We start from the raw sequence: 21750 nt of genomic DNA on the forward strand, positions 1-21750 counted from the left end.
TATTAAAATAATAAAAGGCTTGCAATATTTCAGTTGATTTGTAATAAATCCAGAATGTATGACATTTTTACATTACAAAAAATAAAGGACTTTATCATAATATTCTAATTTTCTGAGACAGTCCTGTAATACCCTTACAGAACATTAAAGGTTGGTAGGTTTCTACATCTGGTGGTATTTGGTTGTGACTTGTATGATTCAATGATGAAATGTGTAAAAAAGAAAAAGAAAAAAAAGACTGTACATGCACACCTCCTTTTCAAATCTTTTTTTAATATTATATAAAACATTATGGTGAGATCAGAAAAATTATCATACAAATGAACATTTAAATAAAATATACATACAATTATAAAACTATTAGGCATCTACAGATGTTTAGTGAAGCTCAATCTGTGCATTCATCAGCAAACATTGTTTTGAAATGAACATTGGATAATAACTATCACATATTTACATAATACCTATACAAAAAAAATGGAAATATAACAAATCAGTACAGTTTACTTCAGATACTGGACTTTAATGTTTTAGTGTTCAGCTTTAGCAAAAATATTAGTACTCCATCTACGAAGAGCCTTGGGTCAGGAAGTGCTGGAAGAACTCCTGAGTCTTCCTCTTCTCTGTAAGATCTTGTTTCGTTGGCGACCGCAGGAGCAAGGAGGCAAAAATGGTGGCTTTGCAAAAAGAAAATCAATTACTCATACTGCATAATTATTCATGCTTACACAGTATTGCAAAGGGTACTTCTTCCATTGTGTTAACTATGAGCAGAACTTTATCTTTAATACATGTCAAGGTATACAGTATTGCAACGACAGAATAAAAATTAAACAATGATTTTCACAAACTAACATTCTTCAATGTAATTGTTAACTTGTAGCTATAGGATTTTCAATTGTTTTCTCTTTCATATGGTTCATCCATTTCCCTTTTCACACAAAACATGCTGGTTTAAGCACAAAGCTACAGAAAAAGTAGCATGTCCACAAATTAACAAAACAAGCTATTTAATTTTCCACCTTTTCTTACCCAAAATGCGGACGTCCAGTCGATTGCTAGCAGAATTCTTCAACAGTTCACGGAGAAAGGCAGCTAAATAGTTGAAAACATTTTTATGGCACTGAGGTAGCGTGGAAACAACCTAATAAGAGAAAACAAATAAGCATTACATAATGAACAAAGTAGTTTTACAATTTACTACATCTTGGAATAGATTCATGTAAGTTCCTGCAGGTCTTTTCACTCACTTTCTCACACTGACTTTCAATTGAGCAACATTCAAGGCACTGCTGGTAAAACGAGTAGGGAACCACAGGCTCTGGGAGTGCATCTAGGAAAAGCAGCAAAGCTTCTGCCACTGAGTGGTTACTACCCGCTGCAGGTCAACAAAGAGTCAAGGTTGTAATTCTTGTGAGTATCTGGGTCTTCTGAAGTATAGAGGTGCAAAATGAAAAAACAATTATCTTTTCACATTCCGGGGTTGGATCAAAGCAAAACGTATATATATATATATATATATATATATATATATATATATATATATATATATATATATAAAACTATAACCTTGTACAAAAATATATAGAAGTGCATTCAAGGACCCCCCCCCCTTCTTTTTTGTGGTGAAAACTAAATTAATTTAATAATTACGAGGCTGATGGGCTGCTTAGTTTTATATTGAATAATGTATTGTATATTGACTTTAGCTGTGTTTTTGGTATTTGATTGGATGTTATAAGGTTTATGAATCATATCTAATTAATATGTAGTCATTACATTTCAAACCCAGGGTGCTAAAATTCGGGACACAAAACAAATTCAAAACAAATATTCTATAATGACAAACAACTCCATCCATTTTCTGCTTCTTATCCAGGTCCTGGAGAGTCTAAGAACACATCACCAAACCTCTCTTCCCCCAACCAAAGGATTTATTTTCACAATCTTTTCACTTTTTTTTTCCTCCCAAAGAAAATAATTTACAACAGATTGTTTCGAAAGATACGCAGGGAATCTGGCATCCCGGTGTCAAGACAATTCCTTATTTCTGCAAATTCGCTCCGCAGCCCAGGTTGCTGAAATATATCCTCCTGTAAGAAGACAACACACATTTTGAGTCCTTTAACTTTGGGTTGAGGAAATTTGTTTAATGGTTTGTGGCAATGTAATTGATTTGAATCAAGAATCAAAAGAGGCAAAAGATCTTCATGAAATCCATTAATAAACTCAGTAAAGAGAATTTCAAAAGCTAGTTCAGCACAGAACACAAAGACTAGATGGGGGAGAAAAAAAACCCAATATTTTTTTCATACTATAATTTAAGAGAAAGTTTGGCATTTTAGAACAATAACCAGCAAATGATGGTTTTTTCAATCAACACACTCATACTTCTTGTGTTATGAACTTTTTATCTTTAATCTTCTGTATTTTATTTTCCATCATGTTTTCTCACCTGTTTCAGTGCATTCCGGAAGAGGTGATCCACCATCATCCAAAGTTCCTTCGGAATGTCCAGAGGCTTTTCTGTGGATGCTGCATCCTCATTTTCAGGCATCTCTGCCTCATCCTGAGCATAAATGCATGACATAGATTCTGTTCAGTTAAGTCAGATTCAAAACTGCACTAGTCAGGGATGGCAAAAAAACACAAAGAGTTATTTCAAAGTTGCACTGACCAGCTCACGGAGGGTCTCTAGCGGCATGTCTTGAATGGGTTCCCTCAGCTTACATAACGAACAGACAGACGTGCCAAAGCAGCTCGGCAGATAGTTCCCCGCTATTGAGATGAAGTAGTCTTTTCCCCGCTCCAGATGGAGCACCAGGATATCTTCAATCTCTTCCTTGCCACAGTTAAGATCAGGTGCAGTCGAGCGATTTACAAAGACTTCAAGTTCAATATCCACCGAACCACCTAGATAAACGAGAAGCACATACAAACTTAGGAAGTGGGTCATTGGTCTTTTAAGTGTTTAGGTAATTATAAAGTCATTAAAAGTATCCTCTGATGTAGAGCTGTGTGAGGAGTAATCAGGCATCACGATGAAGCTGCTGCTACAGCTACTTTGGAGTCAAATCTAAAGCATGCCTGGCCAGGACACAGACTTACAAAAAAAATAAATCTAAGGCTCAAACATCAAGCTGTCCAAATTTCTCACCCTGAGGAATGAAGCCTTTAGGAGGATTGGCTGTTAACCAGGGCTTGCAATATGTGACCTCCTTCGGCTTCTGGATAAATTCAAACTGACACGGGACCTGGCCATCATTGAAGAGTGTTAACGTCTCCGCATGATGTTGCATGAACTTCACATCCTTGAAGTGGAACTGAAAGAACACAGACAGATGAGGTAAAATACATAAATAAAGCTTAGGCTTTCTTATGCGATAACAAACTTATGTTAAAGGTTTTTACAGCTATAATATGCTTTAGGCCCAAATGCCGACATCGGTACTGCAAACAGTACGTCAAAATGACAGGGAGCAGTCAATTTAATGGACTACGTATCTCAAAACTCTTACAGCTACCTCTTAAGTATAAATTATGTGATGAGAAATAATTACCTCTCTCTTGGACAAGGTGACAGATGGAATACATTCATTCTCCATTTTGTCTAGATTGCGTACAATCTCTTCAAAGGTCTTCTTATAAGCCTCTTCATTTATTCTCTTGATCTGTAGAAAGAGACAGAAGTCAGGGACACTGACTGAAGATAAAATTGGTTGTTTTTCTTGATGTAAATTTCCTTTCCGGTTAATTAAACTACTGACTGTAAGTGAAAGCTAGAAACAGCAAAAACTAACTCGTATTATGTTGTTCAGCATGTAACCCTAAAGAATGGTGTGAAAAGGATGCTTTACCGAAAGGGGGAGGAAAAAAAAATTCTGTGTTGGGTTAAAACGGTACAATTAAGGTTCACTATCAGCCCTGCGTCAAACAGAACAATGCAGTTTCACTTTACAGTTTTTCTGAATGAAAGCAAGCTATTCGACTTAATGTTGTACAGCTTAGCTATGTGTAAAAAGCTAAATGCGTATAGAGACTGAACTTAGAGACCGATCCAAAATGTTACTTTGAAAATTAGATTTGATGTTAAATCAAATTCCAATTTATATTGGGTAAGCTTTATAGCCTTAGAGGAAACGCATTTTTCAAATAAAACCAACAAAACTAAATCAAACACATAACAGGTTGGCAGGCCAAGGTATTTACCCCAATGATGAGCAGGGAACTGACAGGCTTGTGGTCACTGGTCTTCAGAGCCATATGACTCTGGTAATGCTGCTGCTTGATGTTCTTTCCTCTCCACAAGATACGATCACACCACGCAGGGATGCGACATTTTTCACTAAACACCGAAGAAACAACAGACATCAATTCCTCACTTTTGAATTAATTTCTTTCAAGCTGCATTTTTAAAACAATTCAAAATACTCACAGCTGGAAATACATATGAGGAATAGTTTATTTGTTAATACTTACAGTACGTTAGTTGATAATGTTAATTTAAGTCATGGCTTGGTGGCCAATTTACAAATGTCACCAGAATAAATTAAAGTTCCTCATCATGTTCTGATTACCACATGTGGTGCAGTTTCATCTAAACTTGCTCACGTCCAACCTCAGACTGTAAACCAAGCTTTTTCAACACCCCTTAAATTTGGATCACTGCACTAAATTTGGTTTACTGCACTATTCAACCTTAAACCAAATGATAACACTGTTGCACCATATGCTCATGGTCATCCTTTTTGAGAGATGTCTGTGAGCTTTAAAAGCTTCTGATAAATATTTCATTGAGAATACTGGATCAAATGTTTTTTAGAGAGAAACACTTCTGGAAGAAATTGAAATTCTCTGTTGTTGCAAAAAACCTAGTATTTCTTTACATGCTTATTTCAACTATAATCATCATCACCAAAGACTGTTCTGTTTTCTACTGAAAATAATGCATACATATTTCTGCATTTTCATAAGTTACCTTGTATCCCATTTATCAGACCCGGTATCATATTTGTAGGTGGGCTGGAAACTAATCTCTCCTTCTTCAAAACCAGCAAAAACAGCCTCCTCATCGATCTGTCTTTTCAGCTGAGGATCAAATACAGTTGATATACATTTCCCTTCATGAACACAAATAATAAAGTGAGACTATTCAAACAGAATACAAATAAAGACCACCATTATTATCACCTGATCATATGAGTGCAGCGCTGCATAGTCCTTTTTATCGATTAGTTCTTTCACGTAGTCGACATCAAGTTCACTAATTCTGTAGTTGAGATCCCCGATCCATAAAACCACACTGATCAAGGAAGGACAGAGAGACGGAGGAAAAAACATGGAATTGAATATGGAAAAAATATGTAATCAGTGATGAGTCATGATAAGGTATAGCATGTATCACAATTTAATAGTGAACATAAATCTAAACTCTAAATTTGACGTGATCTGAACCAATATTATTGGGATTACAGAACTGCATGATTGGTGTGAAGTACTTGCTATATGTTGTGCCCTACAGTAACGTAATACGTATGCCTCGTAAATCAAAGTGTGTCACAGTATAAGTTTTATAAGTCAATGTATACGCACTTGTGCTTCATGATAGTGAGCGGAGGCTGAGTAACGTCGAGCTGGCGAAACTGGAGACGACTGCAAATATCCTTGTAGTCTTGGTTACGTCTCTCATATTCCTCAACGTGAGCGGCCAGGTGAGAGTTGACCACGCAGATATCAGAGTTGTGGAAGCGGAAGCGAATCGCCACGGCACCCTTGTTTCCCTGTAAACACGGAAGAATTTGAAAAGGGTTGAGGAAAAAAAAAAAATAAATAGATTCAGAAATAGTAATATACTACTCGGATATCCTCATGTTAAACGTGTCCCATTACAGCAGGAGACGGTGGAGCAACCTTTACAGATGTCCACCACTGAAAAATGCCAGATGCTTCATGGCAATATGTGTGCATGGTGACAGAATAAATAAGATAAGCTAAAATGATTTGTTTACTGCATGAACTGTTGCAATTTCTTTCTTTTTTGCACTTTAAATGGATATTGAAAGGCCTGTTTGAGTTATTTATTTCTTAGTTATTTCACAATAATTATTGTGAAATTATTATTTCACTAGTTATTTTACAGTCATATAATTCAGGCAACAGCTCAAAAAACATTAACACTAAGCCAAATCAATATCGAATTGGATCGAATCATGATAATCGATTCTGAATATTAAGAATCGGAACCGAATCGATTCTTGGCGTTTGAATCGATACCCAGCCCTAGACAAGAATAATCTGTCCTGCAAAAATACATGTGGAATAGATAGATGGCCAATTATTATTAATCCCAGAGGGAAATTCAGTTATTCAGCCGCTTCCTTGACACACACGCAGTCACAGCTAAAAGTGAGAAAGTGCAGTGAGATAAAATACAATAAATCCTAAAGTAATATAGGAACACCCCCCCAAAAGCAGCCATCAGTGTTGAGATATGTAGAGCCTTCCCCCTCTATTCCTCTACCCCTTCCCCCCTTGATGCATTGAATTATATATTATATATATATATATATATATATATATATATATATATATATAATAGCTCTGGGCATGAATACAGTTGGTGCAGCTGGATCTAAACATAAAAGGACGGATAAACAAAGATGCTATTTTTATTATTTTTCTTAACAGAAAAGCCCTCTTGCATATTGCCTTCAGTTCCCATGTCAATGAAAATATGGTAATTGGGGAAACCAGTATTTTTCTTTCATTTGTTGTAGCCATTTAATATCAATGTGTAGTTACTATTCATATCAATAAAACTCCTGTTGTTTATGGGAGACACTCAATGTTTTCTTTTATAGTGGAAATAGATAACTTTATATCTTTTATAGTGGAAATAGATAACTTTATATGTAAAATGCCACATTCTGATTACTGGCAGAAATCCCTCATGCCTACTTTATCTTTGATAAAGTAAGATGAACCAATAGAGAAGAGCAACATCCTGTATTATTGCTTGTCATCCTCTGGTCATCGTTCAGCTCTGACTGGAGTTGCCAACAGCTCAGCACCATTTGTTTGCAATATCTTAATTGCACCACAAACCTACACGACAGCTTGTGCATGAAAGACAGAGTTCTGTAGAAGCAGTTCTCACCATCCTTCCCATGATGCCGGTGCCCACGGTCTCAACCTCCACATCAGAGATGAACTCTGCGTGCTCCTTCTTCACGTAGAAGACCAGCATGATGCCAACCAGCCGCACCAACTTCACCTGTAACAGCCGACAACAAGATTACAGATGAGTTAGGACAGATAGAGGAAACTACAAAGAAAAACAAATCGTTTGTTTCTCCTCTTAATGTGTTTATATTAAGATGTCCTTTGTTGCTCTCTGTTCTACATCAAGGGAAAAAAAAGAATCAGTAGTATACAGCCCAGGCTATGTGGTATTTGTGTTTGGAAGCAGGTTAAGTTGTTCAGAAGGTTCCACATCAACACTGCTCATTCACACACTTATATTTATACTAAGACATTCTTTTTCAACTGGCTGGGTTACATCCTCAAGCAGATCAGCCAAGTGAAGAAGAAATGACATGTCATTATTCTGGCTCCTTGACTCAGATACACATCCTGTAAATTTGACTAGAATAAACCAGCGAGGCAAACACACGAGGAAACTAATAAGATCAACTGAGCTTTGTGGAAAAAAGGGGAGCAGATGAAAGTAAATAGCAATAAGAAGAACAGGAAGTTATTTTATCTATCAGTTAATCAAACAAAGAAGAACATGACAGTTGGGAGTGTAGCAGGGGGAAAAAAAAAAGAAAAAAAAAAGCAGAACCTGGTCATGGTTCCCACAGTGAAAGAGCTCAACATGCTCAATGAAGACAGACAACACACACACAATTATAAACTTTAAAACCAAGATTTAGATAATGAACAAAAAAAGTATAAACTTTAAAACCAAGATTTAGATAATGAACAAAAAAAGTGAGCTCCTTACTAAAGCATACTTGGCTTCTGAATGCAGACCTTCGGACACAGCCTTCATCCACTCCATCTCTTTTGGGGTGTCATTGAAGAAGAAAGCCTCTTTGCTGAGGTCGAGCTCCTGAAAACTATGAAGAGAGCCAAACAGTAAATGTTTACTCAGGATCTGATTCTCATTTATTCCAAAACTGCTGTGACAATAACTGCTCAACTCCTCAAAATCAAAGAATTAAAATGAAATACAGACAGGATGATGAGCTGTGGGTGTCCTTTACTTAAAACCAGTGCTTAGGCTGCGTGCATATGTCAAATATGTGAGCAGTAAATGTCCATCCATGTAATGGGATTAGCTGGAGATTCCTTCTTCGGCTGGATGAAAATGACTTACCCCACGCAGTACATGTCAGGAGGGTTGAGAGTGCAGCTCAGCCAAGGACCGAGGGCTTCTTTTGGCGTTTGTCCATTCACATTGTATGTGCCAAGAAAAAAGCTAAAAAGAAATGCAAAATAAAATAAATAATAATCAAGAAAAGCTGAGAAATGCACACAAAGGAGAGAAAAAAGCAGTATCGTAGAAAATTTAAGTTGATCCAGTGTCCTCTGACATATTTTTTCTTTTCATTTTCACCGTTTAATTTCATTTCTAACAAGAGGGTCTAACAGGCTATCCTCTGTTAAAGGATAGTGTCAGCAACTTTCTGAGGAGCCAGGAAATAGCCAGGATGTGGTGTCACGCACTCTATTATTCCACTTGTATCTGTCTGTTAAGCAAATATACAAGAAATTCTTTGTTATTTCAATTTCATATGACGCTTCGTACATGGATGGACAGCCAGGGAAGCAAGTCGCTGTGGCACGTTGTTACAGTGGGGCTCTGTCTGCTCGCTTCACTGATGCATGAATGCTGCATAAGAAACTACATGAAACTGTTGTGGCACTTGTGATGCATTTCTTCCTTTGGTTTCACTACAACAAGTCACATTATCATCACGCCAACTGTGGTGATGGTGACAAACGCAGAGCATCAGTGACAGTGGGTCAAGTGTTGGTGGCATGTATGATAACAGGATGCACCCAGCTAGTTTATAAAGCCCAGTATGCCATTTCATGACAGGACCAACATAACAACCCGGTAAAGAAGATACAAAAGGAGGTTGATCATTCTGATAAATAAAATAAGACCACTGCCTGGAAACTTGACGCAAGATTAACAATGAGCATGGTTAGTTGTGAAAACGAAATACAATGGTTATAACTGGAATATAAAAAGGAAGTGAAAGAAAAATCTTGATCAGTGAACAGTAACAGAAAAGTGAACAAAACTGCGGTATAAAAATAAGCTTCTCTGAACTGCACAAGGATGGTATAGAGAATCGTATGGCCTGACCACTGAACAGAGCCACTAGAAAGTCGGTGTGTTGCTGAAGGGCACATCAATTGCAGGATATTTTGACAGGGCCGGGCTCTTGTCATTTACATGCCCATTGGGACTGCAGGTCCAGACAGAAAACCAGCTTCCTCCCATTCAGTAGTCCACATGAGACCTGCCAAATGCAGCTTTTTTGTCTTTTTTTTTTTGTGCATGCGCTTCACATTGACAGCATAGCGCTGTAAATATACACGGTCATTGTACTGAATGATACTTACTCTACTGAAAATCCCTACTTTGATTAACAAGAGTTATGATGATCTATGAAAATATCAGATTCTTTCATTCCCTTTGTAATTGAAAACTGATATATTTTCAGTATGTCGGTTAATAATAACTAAAAACATATAATGCATGTGCCCCAGCAGGGAACAAATTCGATTTCATCTGTTGTTTTTGCCTACAGTGTATGCCATTTCTCTGTCGCAGAGTCTAATAATCTTCATTTCTTTCTGTATGTAAATGAACATGCGGTTTAGGGATTCAATTTGCAAAAGTTGCAAATCAATTTGAGATACAAAGCTACAAAAAACAAGCACCTAACCAGACCTCTTTGAGGATAAACAAAACTTCTAATTACTACTTCATCACTTGAATTTATTTATTTATTGTTGATTTAAGTCTCCCAAAAAGAAGATTTTCTCTGTGAAACCAATATTAAACATAATTAAACTCTGAAGTATTTCTTTATTCACTTATTTGGAAGTAAGATAAATCCCCACTTTTTGATCATCTTCTCCGTTTATTCCCTTTTTACCCTGTTCTTCGTTTTTATATACACAGACCTACCAACAGGAGGCAGTGTGTTTGTTACTAAATTCATATAAGTTTGAAAAATGTTCAAAGTTTAAAAAAAATGCTGAATAGATAATGAAATGTCTCCAAACCTCACATTAAACACAATATAATGTTCCTGTGGGGCACAGACTACATCCTGAACCACAGTATGATAACTGAGACAGCAGTTCTCAACTTGGAGGACAGAAAAAAAGTCCAAACCCACGGATGCTGACTCACTCTTTTTACATAACGCAGCTAAAATCGAAACTGTGGGAGAACACGGCTCCTGCACACTGTCTTTTAAAGAAATTCACAACTTGTGTGTAAAATTGTACTAACTCAGATTCTTAAGTTAGAGAACAAATCACAATATAGTTGAATGAGCTTTAAAATCTGTTCAGTTTTGTTGGTTCTAAATTCTCCAATAAAGAACATTAAAAAATGTTAACCTAAAAATATTATCAGTAAAAACCTGTCTCACTCTTTAGGAATATGTAAAGTGCCAAGACATTACCAAAGTGATATTTTCAGATTCAAACAGACAGGGCACAGAATGATTCTTACCTGAAGTCCTCAAGATAGGTGTAGACATCCTCATTTTTCAGCAGCTCGCACTTAATGAGGTTGTCCCGTAGGCCGAACTGCGGCATGGTCAGTATCTGAGCTTTGTTTGACGTGGTGTGGCTGGACAATCGCACCAGGTCATCCCGGTCTTCTCGACTGGAAATGCCCTGGCTGCACAACACAAGAAGAAGAGAAAGAAATCTGCAGTGAGTGAAGTCAAACCAGGAAACTAATGCTTATCTGTTCTTAAATCACATCAGTGTGGCTGTGTGAGAGATCATAAGATGTATGCCTGCACTACGGTTTTTCTTTGAATTTAGGTTACTTCCTGACCAAATGTTATCGAGCCGTATTTCTTCAAATTATGACTAACATTGTGACTTCAGCATCTGCGGGGACATTATGTTGGGCTCTAGTCTTAGAGCCTACTGGATGATGAATGTCTGCACTGATACCAGTGCAAAGCTATGCAGTCAGGTTCTATTTTTATGTCGTCAATACTGAGTGAGGCAGAAGGGAGTCGGAGGAATGCGATACGACTTGATGCTGTAATCTTCCAGAAACATACAGAAACCAAACACCATTTTAGTGTTCGAACATCCAAGAAGCTTCCAGATCAAACAACTGAACAAAAGTACTTAAGACTTCAACTTTTGCCGTTTAGAAAAGCATCACAGAAAAGGAACTGACATTTCCTAAGAAACTGTTGAAGTTACAATAATGAGTTACTTCAAACTTACAAAGACATAGGCGTGCAAGCTTGGAAAAAAACTTTATTTCACACATTCAGTGTGTTGAGAAATTGTGGTAGTAGTATTGCAATATTCCCTTTTTGATCTTTTTCATGCTACTAAAAGGAGGAGATTTAGAGTTTGGTTTTAGGCACGAGTGTCTCTTTCACTATAAAAGCCCGATAGGGAATGAGTTTTCCAAGGAAGGGCAGAGGCCCATTACCGGCTCTACAGAAAAACGTTGTTAATTCTCAATCATTTTTTATTTTTATTTTGTTATGGGAAGATATAACATATCCATATCTCAACCACCACTTAGTATAAATATAGTCTGATACTGAGCTCTGCAGACAACGAAACAATAACAAGGTCTTACCTCTCTGGGTTGGGATTTGCTCTGGACTTTGGTGTGCCACCGTTGGATTTCTCAGAAGTTCCCTTTTTGTCTGACGATTTCTCTGTTTGGGAAAAGAAAGAAGAGAATACCTTTGAAAACTGCTGCTTAAGGCTGTGAAGCCTGTCACTGGATGTTTTAGATGCAGGGAACTCTTCTCAACATCCCCCTGAAATGTGCTCATTGCATTCAGAGCCCAGGAAAGTTAACTCCATAATGAAAAAAAGAAGCCACTCATTAAACTCAAACTATTATTTAAATAAAACTTAAACATATATATTTAAATAAAAGACAGTTATGGCTAAGAATAAAACAAATAAGCCAATCTTGATCTCTTGGTTACTGCTTTCAACCGGCTGATGCAGTCTTTTGCAGTCAGTTACAGTTATTGAATTCCAAGTAGCTGGATTTTAATGGCTGGGTGTGAAGTATGAGACAGCATGGGCCCTGTCTCCTGCAGCTTGGCAGGGAACTCAGCTGGTTCTGCTGAAAGGGAGCAACGTTCTTTGATGTGGAAATTAAACAACCCCAATGTTATAAAAGCCTACACCAAGACAGCACCTGACCAACACACAATTAAATATTCTCATACGACTAATTGGCCAACTAAACTCAATTTTTCTCCCTAAAATACCATCAAAATATGCATTCATTTTCAGATTTATTTTGTACAAAAGCTTCTGTTAACAAATATAATTTTGTATTGACTTCACCTGAAGTCACATCTCAAATATTATTAATTTCAAGGTGGATATCCAGTAGTGGTATCAAAAACTCAGTGTCTGATTATATGTATAATATGGCCACAAACTCTCACCCTTTTTACAAGTTATGGCACTGATGAGTAATGGCAATAAGTGTACATTTTTGTGAAATGCAAAGAACTCTTTCACTTTCACAACATTATATTTCTCTTCCTTTGTTTTACACCGGAAATGTGTTTGTAATACTAATTATATTAAGGAAACAGGCTGTGCCCTGTGTGCGCATTCCTGCAAAAGATTATAATCATTATGTAAGAGCCGTGTATGTCATTTGTTTTGTTATCAAAAATACCACGAACCCAGACCATTTTAAGTTGGGTGAGAGGGAAACTATAAACGTAGCTTAAAAGATTCCCTGAAGAACGCAGCAACATTTTTATTAGCGGGCAGTGACTGTGGCATTGTGCGCACAGGAAGAGCCTATTGTATAACTGACAAAACTTTCAGCAAACTGTGAAATTACTAAAGACTGCATGCAGGAAAAGAAAGAAAGTCACGAGGGCGAAGGGAAAAAAAAAAATCTTTCCATGTACACACAAGCCACCCAGAAGCAGCAGTCAAACCCAGTTTTTCTGAGATGACTTAAGAGACAAAAAGCTGAACATAACTGATAATATTGCATCACAAGGAAGGAGGTTCAATGCATTTCTAAAATATATTAAAGTACATTCATTGTTATTCCCGTGCTAGAAGCTCTAAACGGTTTGTAAAACTGGAAAAAAATAAAGAAATTCTGAAATGTGTTTTACATGCATACGTTGTATTTATTGGAAAATAAGATATTTTCAGTCTCAGGTAATAATAATAATAATAATAATAATAATACATTTTATTAGGGCTGGGCGATTTTGGACAAAAATAAAATCCCGATTTTTTTCTCTGAAAACCCGATTTTCGATTTCGATTTTTTTGGTAAAACTACAAAAGACAATGGAATAAATTGTTTCAAATATTTTATCTTTATTTTTAAAGAAAAATAGCAAACAGATTTCCCTATTGGGAATGAATTGCAATTGAAAAATACTGTAAATCCTCCTTGAGTTTAGTAAAGTGACAACATTTACAATTTTCTTGACCAAACAAAGATGACTAGACGAGCTCTGTCTGTAATGCAGCCAGCTGCAAAAAAGGAAAATCGATTTTCCGATTTTCCTTTTTTTAACATCGTCTTGATTAATAAATCCGATTTAGATTTAAAATCGATTAATCGCACAGCCCTACATTTTATTTATAACATATCATTATTATTATTATTATTACCTGAGGCTGAAAATATCTTATTATTTTATTTAGGTGTGTCATGTATTACACAAACATTCTTCAATATCAAATTAAAATCATCACTTTTCTCTCAAGCTCTTAAAAAGTGAGAAGCAAGAGCTGTGACTTAACTTAAACTTTAATTTCACACACTTGCGTGTCTTCATCTGCAATTCAGTGAACTGCCAATATAAATGTCAATCTCTCCTATCACATCAAAACACTCATCCACATCAAAACAATAGCTGCACAAAGTTCAATATTGCACAAGCAGCATTTACTGCATTTACTGGTGACCATGTTCCTTGAATTAATGACTTCATGACACCAGATTGTTATCTGTGGATCCACACCTTGGTAAAGTATGGGTCCTTAGGAGCTGCATGAAAGACAGGTAAGCTTTACAACTTCACAGGCCACTGATTTGAAATTCAGAGGCTAAGTAAGATAATAAGAAGAGCTTAAAAGGATCAGAAAATATAAACACACATCAGCAAACACTCAAACGCCTCAGCAGATCAACACCTACTCCTGACACCGGTGTAGTATTATATTCATTATTAATAGTTTGTTTTTAACCATCAGCAAAAACACTTCCCTTTGCTTGATATTAATTCTAATTCACACATCATCAATGATGCAATAAACATCGAAATGTGCCGAGTGTGGACAGATACAGACACTGGAGCTAACCGGCTAAACTCCTTTAGACGCAACTTCTCGTTAGCATTAGCGGAGGAAGAGGAGCCAATCTCAGCCGCCCTTTCTGCACTTCTTTCACCTCGTAAAAACTCAACAACTTCATTAAAAAGGAGTGTTTTTTCGTACCAGAGTCTCCCATCACCTCAGACATCTTCGTGCACAGCTATTGTGCATGTCTGTGCAGGAGATCAATGTCCAGTGGTTTGCAGACCTGCCCATGCTAATGTGGTGGAGGAGGAGTTTAGGTCAGTGCTGCGGAAACAGCGCTCAGACCACTGAAGTTGGTTTCACGTTGGGTAAACCTCATTAGGGTCCAGGGCGGCTCTGAGCTGCTCCAACATTTCAATGCACACGTATTACAGACTTTACAGTAAACACAGGGACACAGAAAGGGGCTGAAGTTGTCCTGACTTCATGTTTTACAGATGAAATGTGAGATATAAGCATAGATACTGTGTTTAAAGTTAATTAGGAGCTAGCAAGCTATATATATTAAATATCAAAATGTATACAAAATTATGAACAGATTTGATTTTTGAACGGTGCGTCCAAAATGCCATACTAACAGTATATACTAAAATGTACAGGACTGTCTCAGAAAATTAGAATATTGTGATAAAGTTCTTTATTTTCTGTAATGCAATTCAAAAAAACAAAAATGTCATACATTGTGGATTCATTACAAATCAACTGAAATATTCCAAGCCTTTTATTATTTTAATATTGCTGATTATGGCTTACAGTTTAAGATTAAGCAAGATTAATCCTAGAATATTCAATTTTTTTGAGATAGGATATTTGAGTTTTCTTAAGCTGTAAGCCATGATCAGCAATATTAAAATAAAAAAAGGATTGTAATATTTCAGTTGATTTGTAATGAATCCAGAATGTATGACATTTTTGTTTTTGTAATTGCATTACAGAAAATCACAATATTCAAATTTTCTGAGACAGTCCTGTATACTTAAATTCGGCACACTTTTGAGTAAATATCAGTAGTGTGCATTAATTTGAATGTACCAGAGACGTTCAATAAACTGTACAGAGTATCTTTGGTATGGATAGACCATACTAGCAAATGCGCGTACTAATGTTTCGGACACACTAAAAAATCTTGCATACTCATTTTGCATACTCATTAGGGTGGAAGTATGCAATTTCGGACGCAGCCCAGGAGGCGTATCTCATGCAGCCAGTATGGTACTATGATCCAACACTGATTTTGAATCAATTGATCAAATGACCTGGGAGCTATTGAGCTAAAATGCTAATATTGTTTATGAGATACGCTGATATATATAGAGGCGTATCTCATAAACAATATTAGCATTTTAGCTCAATAGCTCAGCAATATTAAAATAATAAAAGGCTTGGAATATTTCAGTTGATTTGTAATGAATCCAGAATGTATGACATTTTTGTTTTTTTGAATTGCATTACAGAAAATAAAGAACTTTATCACAATATTCTAATTTTCTGAGACAGTCCTGTACTTTTTAGTATACTGTTAGTATGGCATTTTGGACGCACCGTTAGTTTTATATTTAAAATCTATTAGTATGGCATTTTGGACGCACCGTTAGTTTTATATTTAAAATCTGTTCATAATTTTTTTTATACATTTTGATATTTAATATATATAGCTTGTTAGCTCCTAATTAACTTTAAACACAGTATCTATGCTTATATCTCACATTTCATCTTGAAAACATGAAGTCAGGACAGTTTCAGCCCTTTTCTGTATCCCTGTGTTTACTGTAAAGTCTGTAATACGTGTGCATTTGAAATGTTGGAGCAGCAGCTCAGAGCCGACCTGGACCTAATGAGAGATCCATCCAACGTGAAACCAACTTCACTGCGGTTCCACTCAACACTTCAACATGCTACCGGAAATGCCATATTACATTAATATTAAGAAGGTAGCGCACCTAAAAGGAAAACAAAACAAAATAGAAATGCCTTTCTTTTACTTTCACACGTAAGGACCATATATGGGCAGCAACAATCCATGCAGCATTTTACAACATAAACTGTGTCCAGGACAAGGTGTACTACATCAAATTAGTTTTGCATACATGTCAACAACACCAACACATGTTCAAACAAAACGATGGCTGATAACTGCATGACATGACTCCTAACTGAAATAAAGCACACAAACTTGCTTGTTTACATATGAATTGCACTTTTTACATGATCAAAGTCCTCATGGTTTCATGTTCACCTGGCATACTGTACACGGACTGAATTACTTATTGCTCATTGCCAAAGCTTACTAATGGTACTGAGACTAATCAATAATATTTACAACACTTGCACTTTTTCCACAATGTCCTAAAGTCCTAAAGTCCAACTCTCATCTGCAGGCTGAGCCAATTGCATTACATGTTATATAAGTTATGTTATTGAAAATACGGTACAGACCAAAAGTTTGGACACACTTTCCCATTTGTTTGAATGAGGAGGTGTGTCCAAACACACACACACACACACATATACATATATATATATATATATATATATATATATATATATATATATATATATATATATATATATATATATATATATATACATATATATATATATATATATATATATATATACATACACATACAATATTAGATTTTTTCCCCCATCATCTGACGCTAAAAGACTACAGCAAACAAAAAACACTCAAAGGAGACCATGACATCTCATTCACTGCAAAAATGGGGACAGACAATTTCCTATTCATATTCAGTTAGTTTTCTGGGACATGAATGCTGGTTGGCAGTTTTGATAAACAGAGAGGAGATGACAAACCTGTTTTGTGGTTTTGGTTGTGCTGAGAATGTGCTTTGCCATGGGATGTAAGGGCTTGTTTGGCAGCTTCCTGGCCTCTGGTGGCTCTCCGACTCCGATACTTGCTGATCCACTCAAACTTGGATACCTGCATGGGAGACCTGCAAACATCTAAAGAAAGAAAGATTAAAAAGGTTAACAGGTTGTTGAGTATTGACAGGAAGTAAAGGGACCCGCTTAAACCATTTTCATATTGACCTTCTGCAAACAACTGATATAAAGAAAAAGAGTTAAATGCATCATAAAAGCTTTGCATCTTTCAGTCCATCTGTCTTCCTTCCTTTTTTTCGTCAGTTATTCATCAAATGTACAGCACTGATACAATGTTGCCACCAGGTTGCAGTTTGATATTTGTGTAAGACCTAGTACATCTGCGGTCTTACAGAAACTTTTGTTGTTCAGTTTGTTCAGTAAATATAGTCTTTCGAACACACATGACTCTGAAATAGCTGATAATGCGCAGGTTTCCTCCAGAAAGATGGTAAGCTCAAGTTATTATTGCTTATTTACACACAGAAAAAAAATCATACAAAATTACTAAAAACAAAAGCAAAAATGCAAGTTTTTTCCTTAACAAACTTTAAATTTTTTTTCTTTTTTTGAAGGATGAACACTCAAACACGTCCTACTCAATCCGACCTACCACTCCATGCCTTGTTGACTTCACTGAGGAAGAGTCGTGAGTGGGACCCAAAAGGTAGTCTGATCTCTAACTCCTCTTCCTTGTAGCTTATTCTCACTGTGGTATCAGAGCCTACAATCAGAAAAAGAAGGTGGTGAAAAGAAAGAAGAAGAAAAAAAGCCCCATTCACTTCCTGTGTTATCATAACTGGTCGGAGGTGGAAATGATGACAACTCACCCACAACAAGAAGTTGTTCTGGCGAAGAAACTAAAAGGGATTCAGCATTATAAGAGCATTACTTTCAAGTTCAAACACTACATTGTTACAAATGCATATGTTGGAAATGTTTTTGATCAAAATGGAAAAGATATCAAATGTTGGTTACCTTCAACAACAGCAAAGTCAAGAGAAATGGGTATAATGTCCTCAAGTGACACGTCATCCGCTGTAATGGCCATTCTTCGATGGGTATAAATAAAAATTCTGCAAATTAATACAATATTTCTCTTAGACTGAGCTCTAATGGACACCCTGAATGAATATCAAACAAAAAATAAATAGTGGATTTATGCAAACAAATATCTGTACACAGTCTAAAACAGCAGCCCTGCAGAAAATACCACCTTTGGTGATCTTCTATGAAATGATACTGAATATTGGTGACTGTAAAAGGAGAGTTGATGCAGCTTTACTGGTTGCATTAAAAAAAAAAAAAAAAAAAACAACCCACACATATACAAAAAGATAAGGCTGCCTTAACTTCTCCTCATTACACAATATGTTCACACCTCTGTTGTGTAAAATTACAAGGCAAGACATAAAAGTCATTCTGATTTGTGTAAGGTGTTCAAACTTACGCATGTTCTTGTGCTGACTCCACCAGTCCCAGCAGTCTGCTTTCTGAGATGTCATCAAAGTGGACATCACACTGGACAGCATGTTCACAGTTTAGTTAAGGATACTATGAAATGTTATGTTAATGAGCAATGCTTCACATATGAACCTTATCCTCAGCACATCACATATTTTTATAGATAAAGTAGTAGTTCAGATTTTATTCACCTCAGCTACGTGGTGATAATAATATTTTCTAAAACAAAGCATTTTTTTAAAAACGTGAATTTTCTGATATCTTAATGAATTTGGTCAGAAATACAGAATAAAACCACCCGTTTTAAAAGACACTTTTACAGCTCTGTTAATAGCAGCTGGTTTTAGTAGGTGGAGTTAGCTCCTCAGCTCCAGTCAACTCCGCCCCATTTTGAAACGAGTATTACATTACAGTGCAACCCTCTTCCGAAGTGTAGCAAATCCAGCATGATGTGAATTTGTGTCGAGATACAGACAGAGAGGTTGGGTCTACTCTACTCTGAACTTTGCCTGTGATGTATTTATGTCCTTCTCATCTGAACAGCATGAGAAATATTCAGGCCGGGACAACCCCCAAACACTGCAACAGGGTTGTGATATGTTGTTTTCCACAGCAATTCCCCATCAAACATACAATGCCATAAGTATTTTAGAATTTATATCAATATCTGCACTAGCCTGACAAATCAGACCCACATCTAGAACGATGTTCCAGACAAGAAAACGTAAACTTTATAGACTACTTTATTGACCACCTTCTACTCTGCCATCATACAGTCTGTTCTCTGCACTTCCATCACTGTCTGGTTCAGATCGGCCACCAAACTAGACAGGCACAGACTGCAACGGACAATGAGGTCTGCGGAGAGGATAATTGGGACTAACCTCCCATCTATCCAGGACCTGTACCGGTCCAGGACCAGGAAACGGGCAGGTAGCATCTCTGCAGACCCCTCACACCCAGGACACAGTCTGTTTGAACTCCTCCCCTCTGGACAGCGCTACAGAGCTATGTACGCCAAAACCTCCAAACTCAGAGACAGTTTCTTCCCCCAAGCTGTTGCTCTGATGAACTCTCATTACTCATACAGTCTCAGAGTAATCAATCACTGTGCAATAATAATAATAATAATAATAAAGGAAGTGAAAGGGGCAGATCAGATAAGATTCTTCTTCTTTCTGCTCCCTTTTCATTCATAAGTTAGGAACATTTGTATTTGTGTTTGTATTAAATTGTTTTGTTTTTTGAATGAAATAAAGAATAAAATGAAAAAATGAAATAATAATAATAATAATAATAATAATAATAATAATAATAATAATAATAATAATAATGATGATAATAATAACCTCAATCATATGCTGTAACAATGCATCTTTCATTAACCATGTCTACCTCATACTGCTGCACCTTTCACTTTTTTAAAAATTGTATATATTTGAATAAGAACCATTTGTCTATTTACTGTACAGTGAGCCAAATGACCGGAGTCAAATTCCCTGTCTGGCATGTTCAAACTTGGCCAATAAACCTGATTTTGATTCTGACTACAGTAGGTCAAGATTCCTCGGCTACCTCGGCACTTTCTCCATCACCTTCTCAAAGCAGCAGCAGATGCTGCAACAACGCTGCCATCTAGTGGACGCCACGTGTTACTACAGAAATAGGGTTTGGCTATTTCAGGGAAGTCGCTACTGCTGACCAAACACGTTCTTGTGCCGTTAAAAATATGCGCACTTTTAATGCCATTTCTGTATTCAAATAGCACACTGAGTTATATAGGTCGTTTTATTTAAAGAGACTTAAGTGGCACAGCTACAGTCTTCAGGCCTCACCCAGGACTGTGCAGACTGCCCTGTAAAGACGCGCTGCTCGACTAGTTATGCTGCGTTCCATTTACCTCGGAAGTCGGAACTCGGAACTGGGAATAACGTCACAGCCGAGTTATCAGCGTTCCAGTTACAAAGTCAGAAAACAAGTTTATAGTTCCCATATACCACATGAAAAATGTGAAGTACACTATAGCAGCATATATATGCCGAACAATACTTGTATATGACTGATTTAGTGTGACCAAAACTAGAAAGAAGTGCTACGAATTTTTACAGAGCTCTCTTCTACTGTTTACAACCGGGGCATCCATCTTGGAATGTGAACTCGGGGGTGGTGAAGACTCTCCCACTTTCCCAGTGGGAAATCCCACTTCGAGGGGCGTTCCAGTTGAAAAATCCGACTAGGAACTGGGAAATTCCCACTTCCGAGGACAAATGGAACGCGGCATTACAACCCCGCAATCCTGTTTAAATCTCTATCATCCATAAATCAGCGCACGCCAGTCCCACAGGATACTATGATGCAGTTTTCTCCCCTCTCCAGAGTTTCTTGAATAGCCACGGACTGGTCCATAGTGACGACTTGTCTTGACAACTTTGCCACCCGAACAGCTTTCCAGAAAAAGGAAAAAAAAAAGGGAAAAGAAAGAAAGAAAAATCTGAAGAAGAGTTCTTCTGACTGGTGTCAAAGTTATTTCCCTCTGAATGCAGCGCGGAGCGGACGCGAAGAGCGGAGACGGCGCAGTGACATTATTATTCCTTCCCGAGCGAGATGTGGTTTCCCTCCTGAAGCTCGGAACCAGCCCGACCCGGTCGGCCTGTCTGCCACGCACTGAGCTCTCCGAGGAACCGGATTGACGTCACCCTGGAGCTGTCATCATCTGCTCAGAGATGTTGCAAGGACTGTCGTTTACTTTGGATTAGGTCTCCGGTGACTGACCCATAGGGGAAATGGCCCTGCGTT

The 21750-nt window shown here is 37.1% G+C and overlaps 1 protein-coding gene across 2 annotated transcripts; it reads right to left on the bottom strand.

Moving 5' to 3' along the window:
* Nucleotides 1-272: 272 nt before the first annotated feature.
* inpp5b (inositol polyphosphate-5-phosphatase B) lies at nucleotides 273-21625 on the bottom strand. Of its 2 annotated transcripts, XM_061717253.1 has the most exons (23): nucleotides 21303-21625; nucleotides 18941-19019; nucleotides 18469-18566; nucleotides 18321-18350; nucleotides 18104-18214; nucleotides 17422-17571; nucleotides 11873-11954; nucleotides 10766-10936; nucleotides 8381-8482; nucleotides 8006-8120; nucleotides 7157-7273; nucleotides 5593-5780; nucleotides 5191-5302; nucleotides 4979-5088; nucleotides 4210-4345; nucleotides 3561-3671; nucleotides 3158-3323; nucleotides 2678-2913; nucleotides 2456-2569; nucleotides 2009-2093; nucleotides 1251-1378; nucleotides 1033-1144; nucleotides 273-677 (listed from the first exon to the last, which is right to left on the bottom strand). In XM_061717253.1, the coding sequence occupies exons 1-23, from the start codon at nucleotides 21358-21360 to the stop codon at nucleotides 568-570; spliced, it is 2721 nt and encodes a 906-aa protein (XP_061573237.1). In that variant the 5' UTR covers nucleotides 21361-21625; the 3' UTR covers nucleotides 273-567. The 2 variants fall into 2 exon arrangements, with proteins under 2 accessions (XP_061573237.1, XP_061573238.1); XM_061717254.1 differs by lacking the exons at nucleotides 17422-17571; nucleotides 18104-18214; nucleotides 18321-18350; ... (1 more) ...; nucleotides 18941-19019; nucleotides 21303-21625 and adding an exon at nucleotides 14743-14855.
* Nucleotides 21626-21750: the final 125 nt, after the last annotated feature.

This window comes from Cololabis saira, chromosome 3 (assembly GCF_033807715.1).
Source record: "Cololabis saira isolate AMF1-May2022 chromosome 3, fColSai1.1, whole genome shotgun sequence".
NCBI classification, from domain to species: domain Eukaryota; kingdom Metazoa; phylum Chordata; class Actinopteri; order Beloniformes; family Belonidae; genus Cololabis; species Cololabis saira.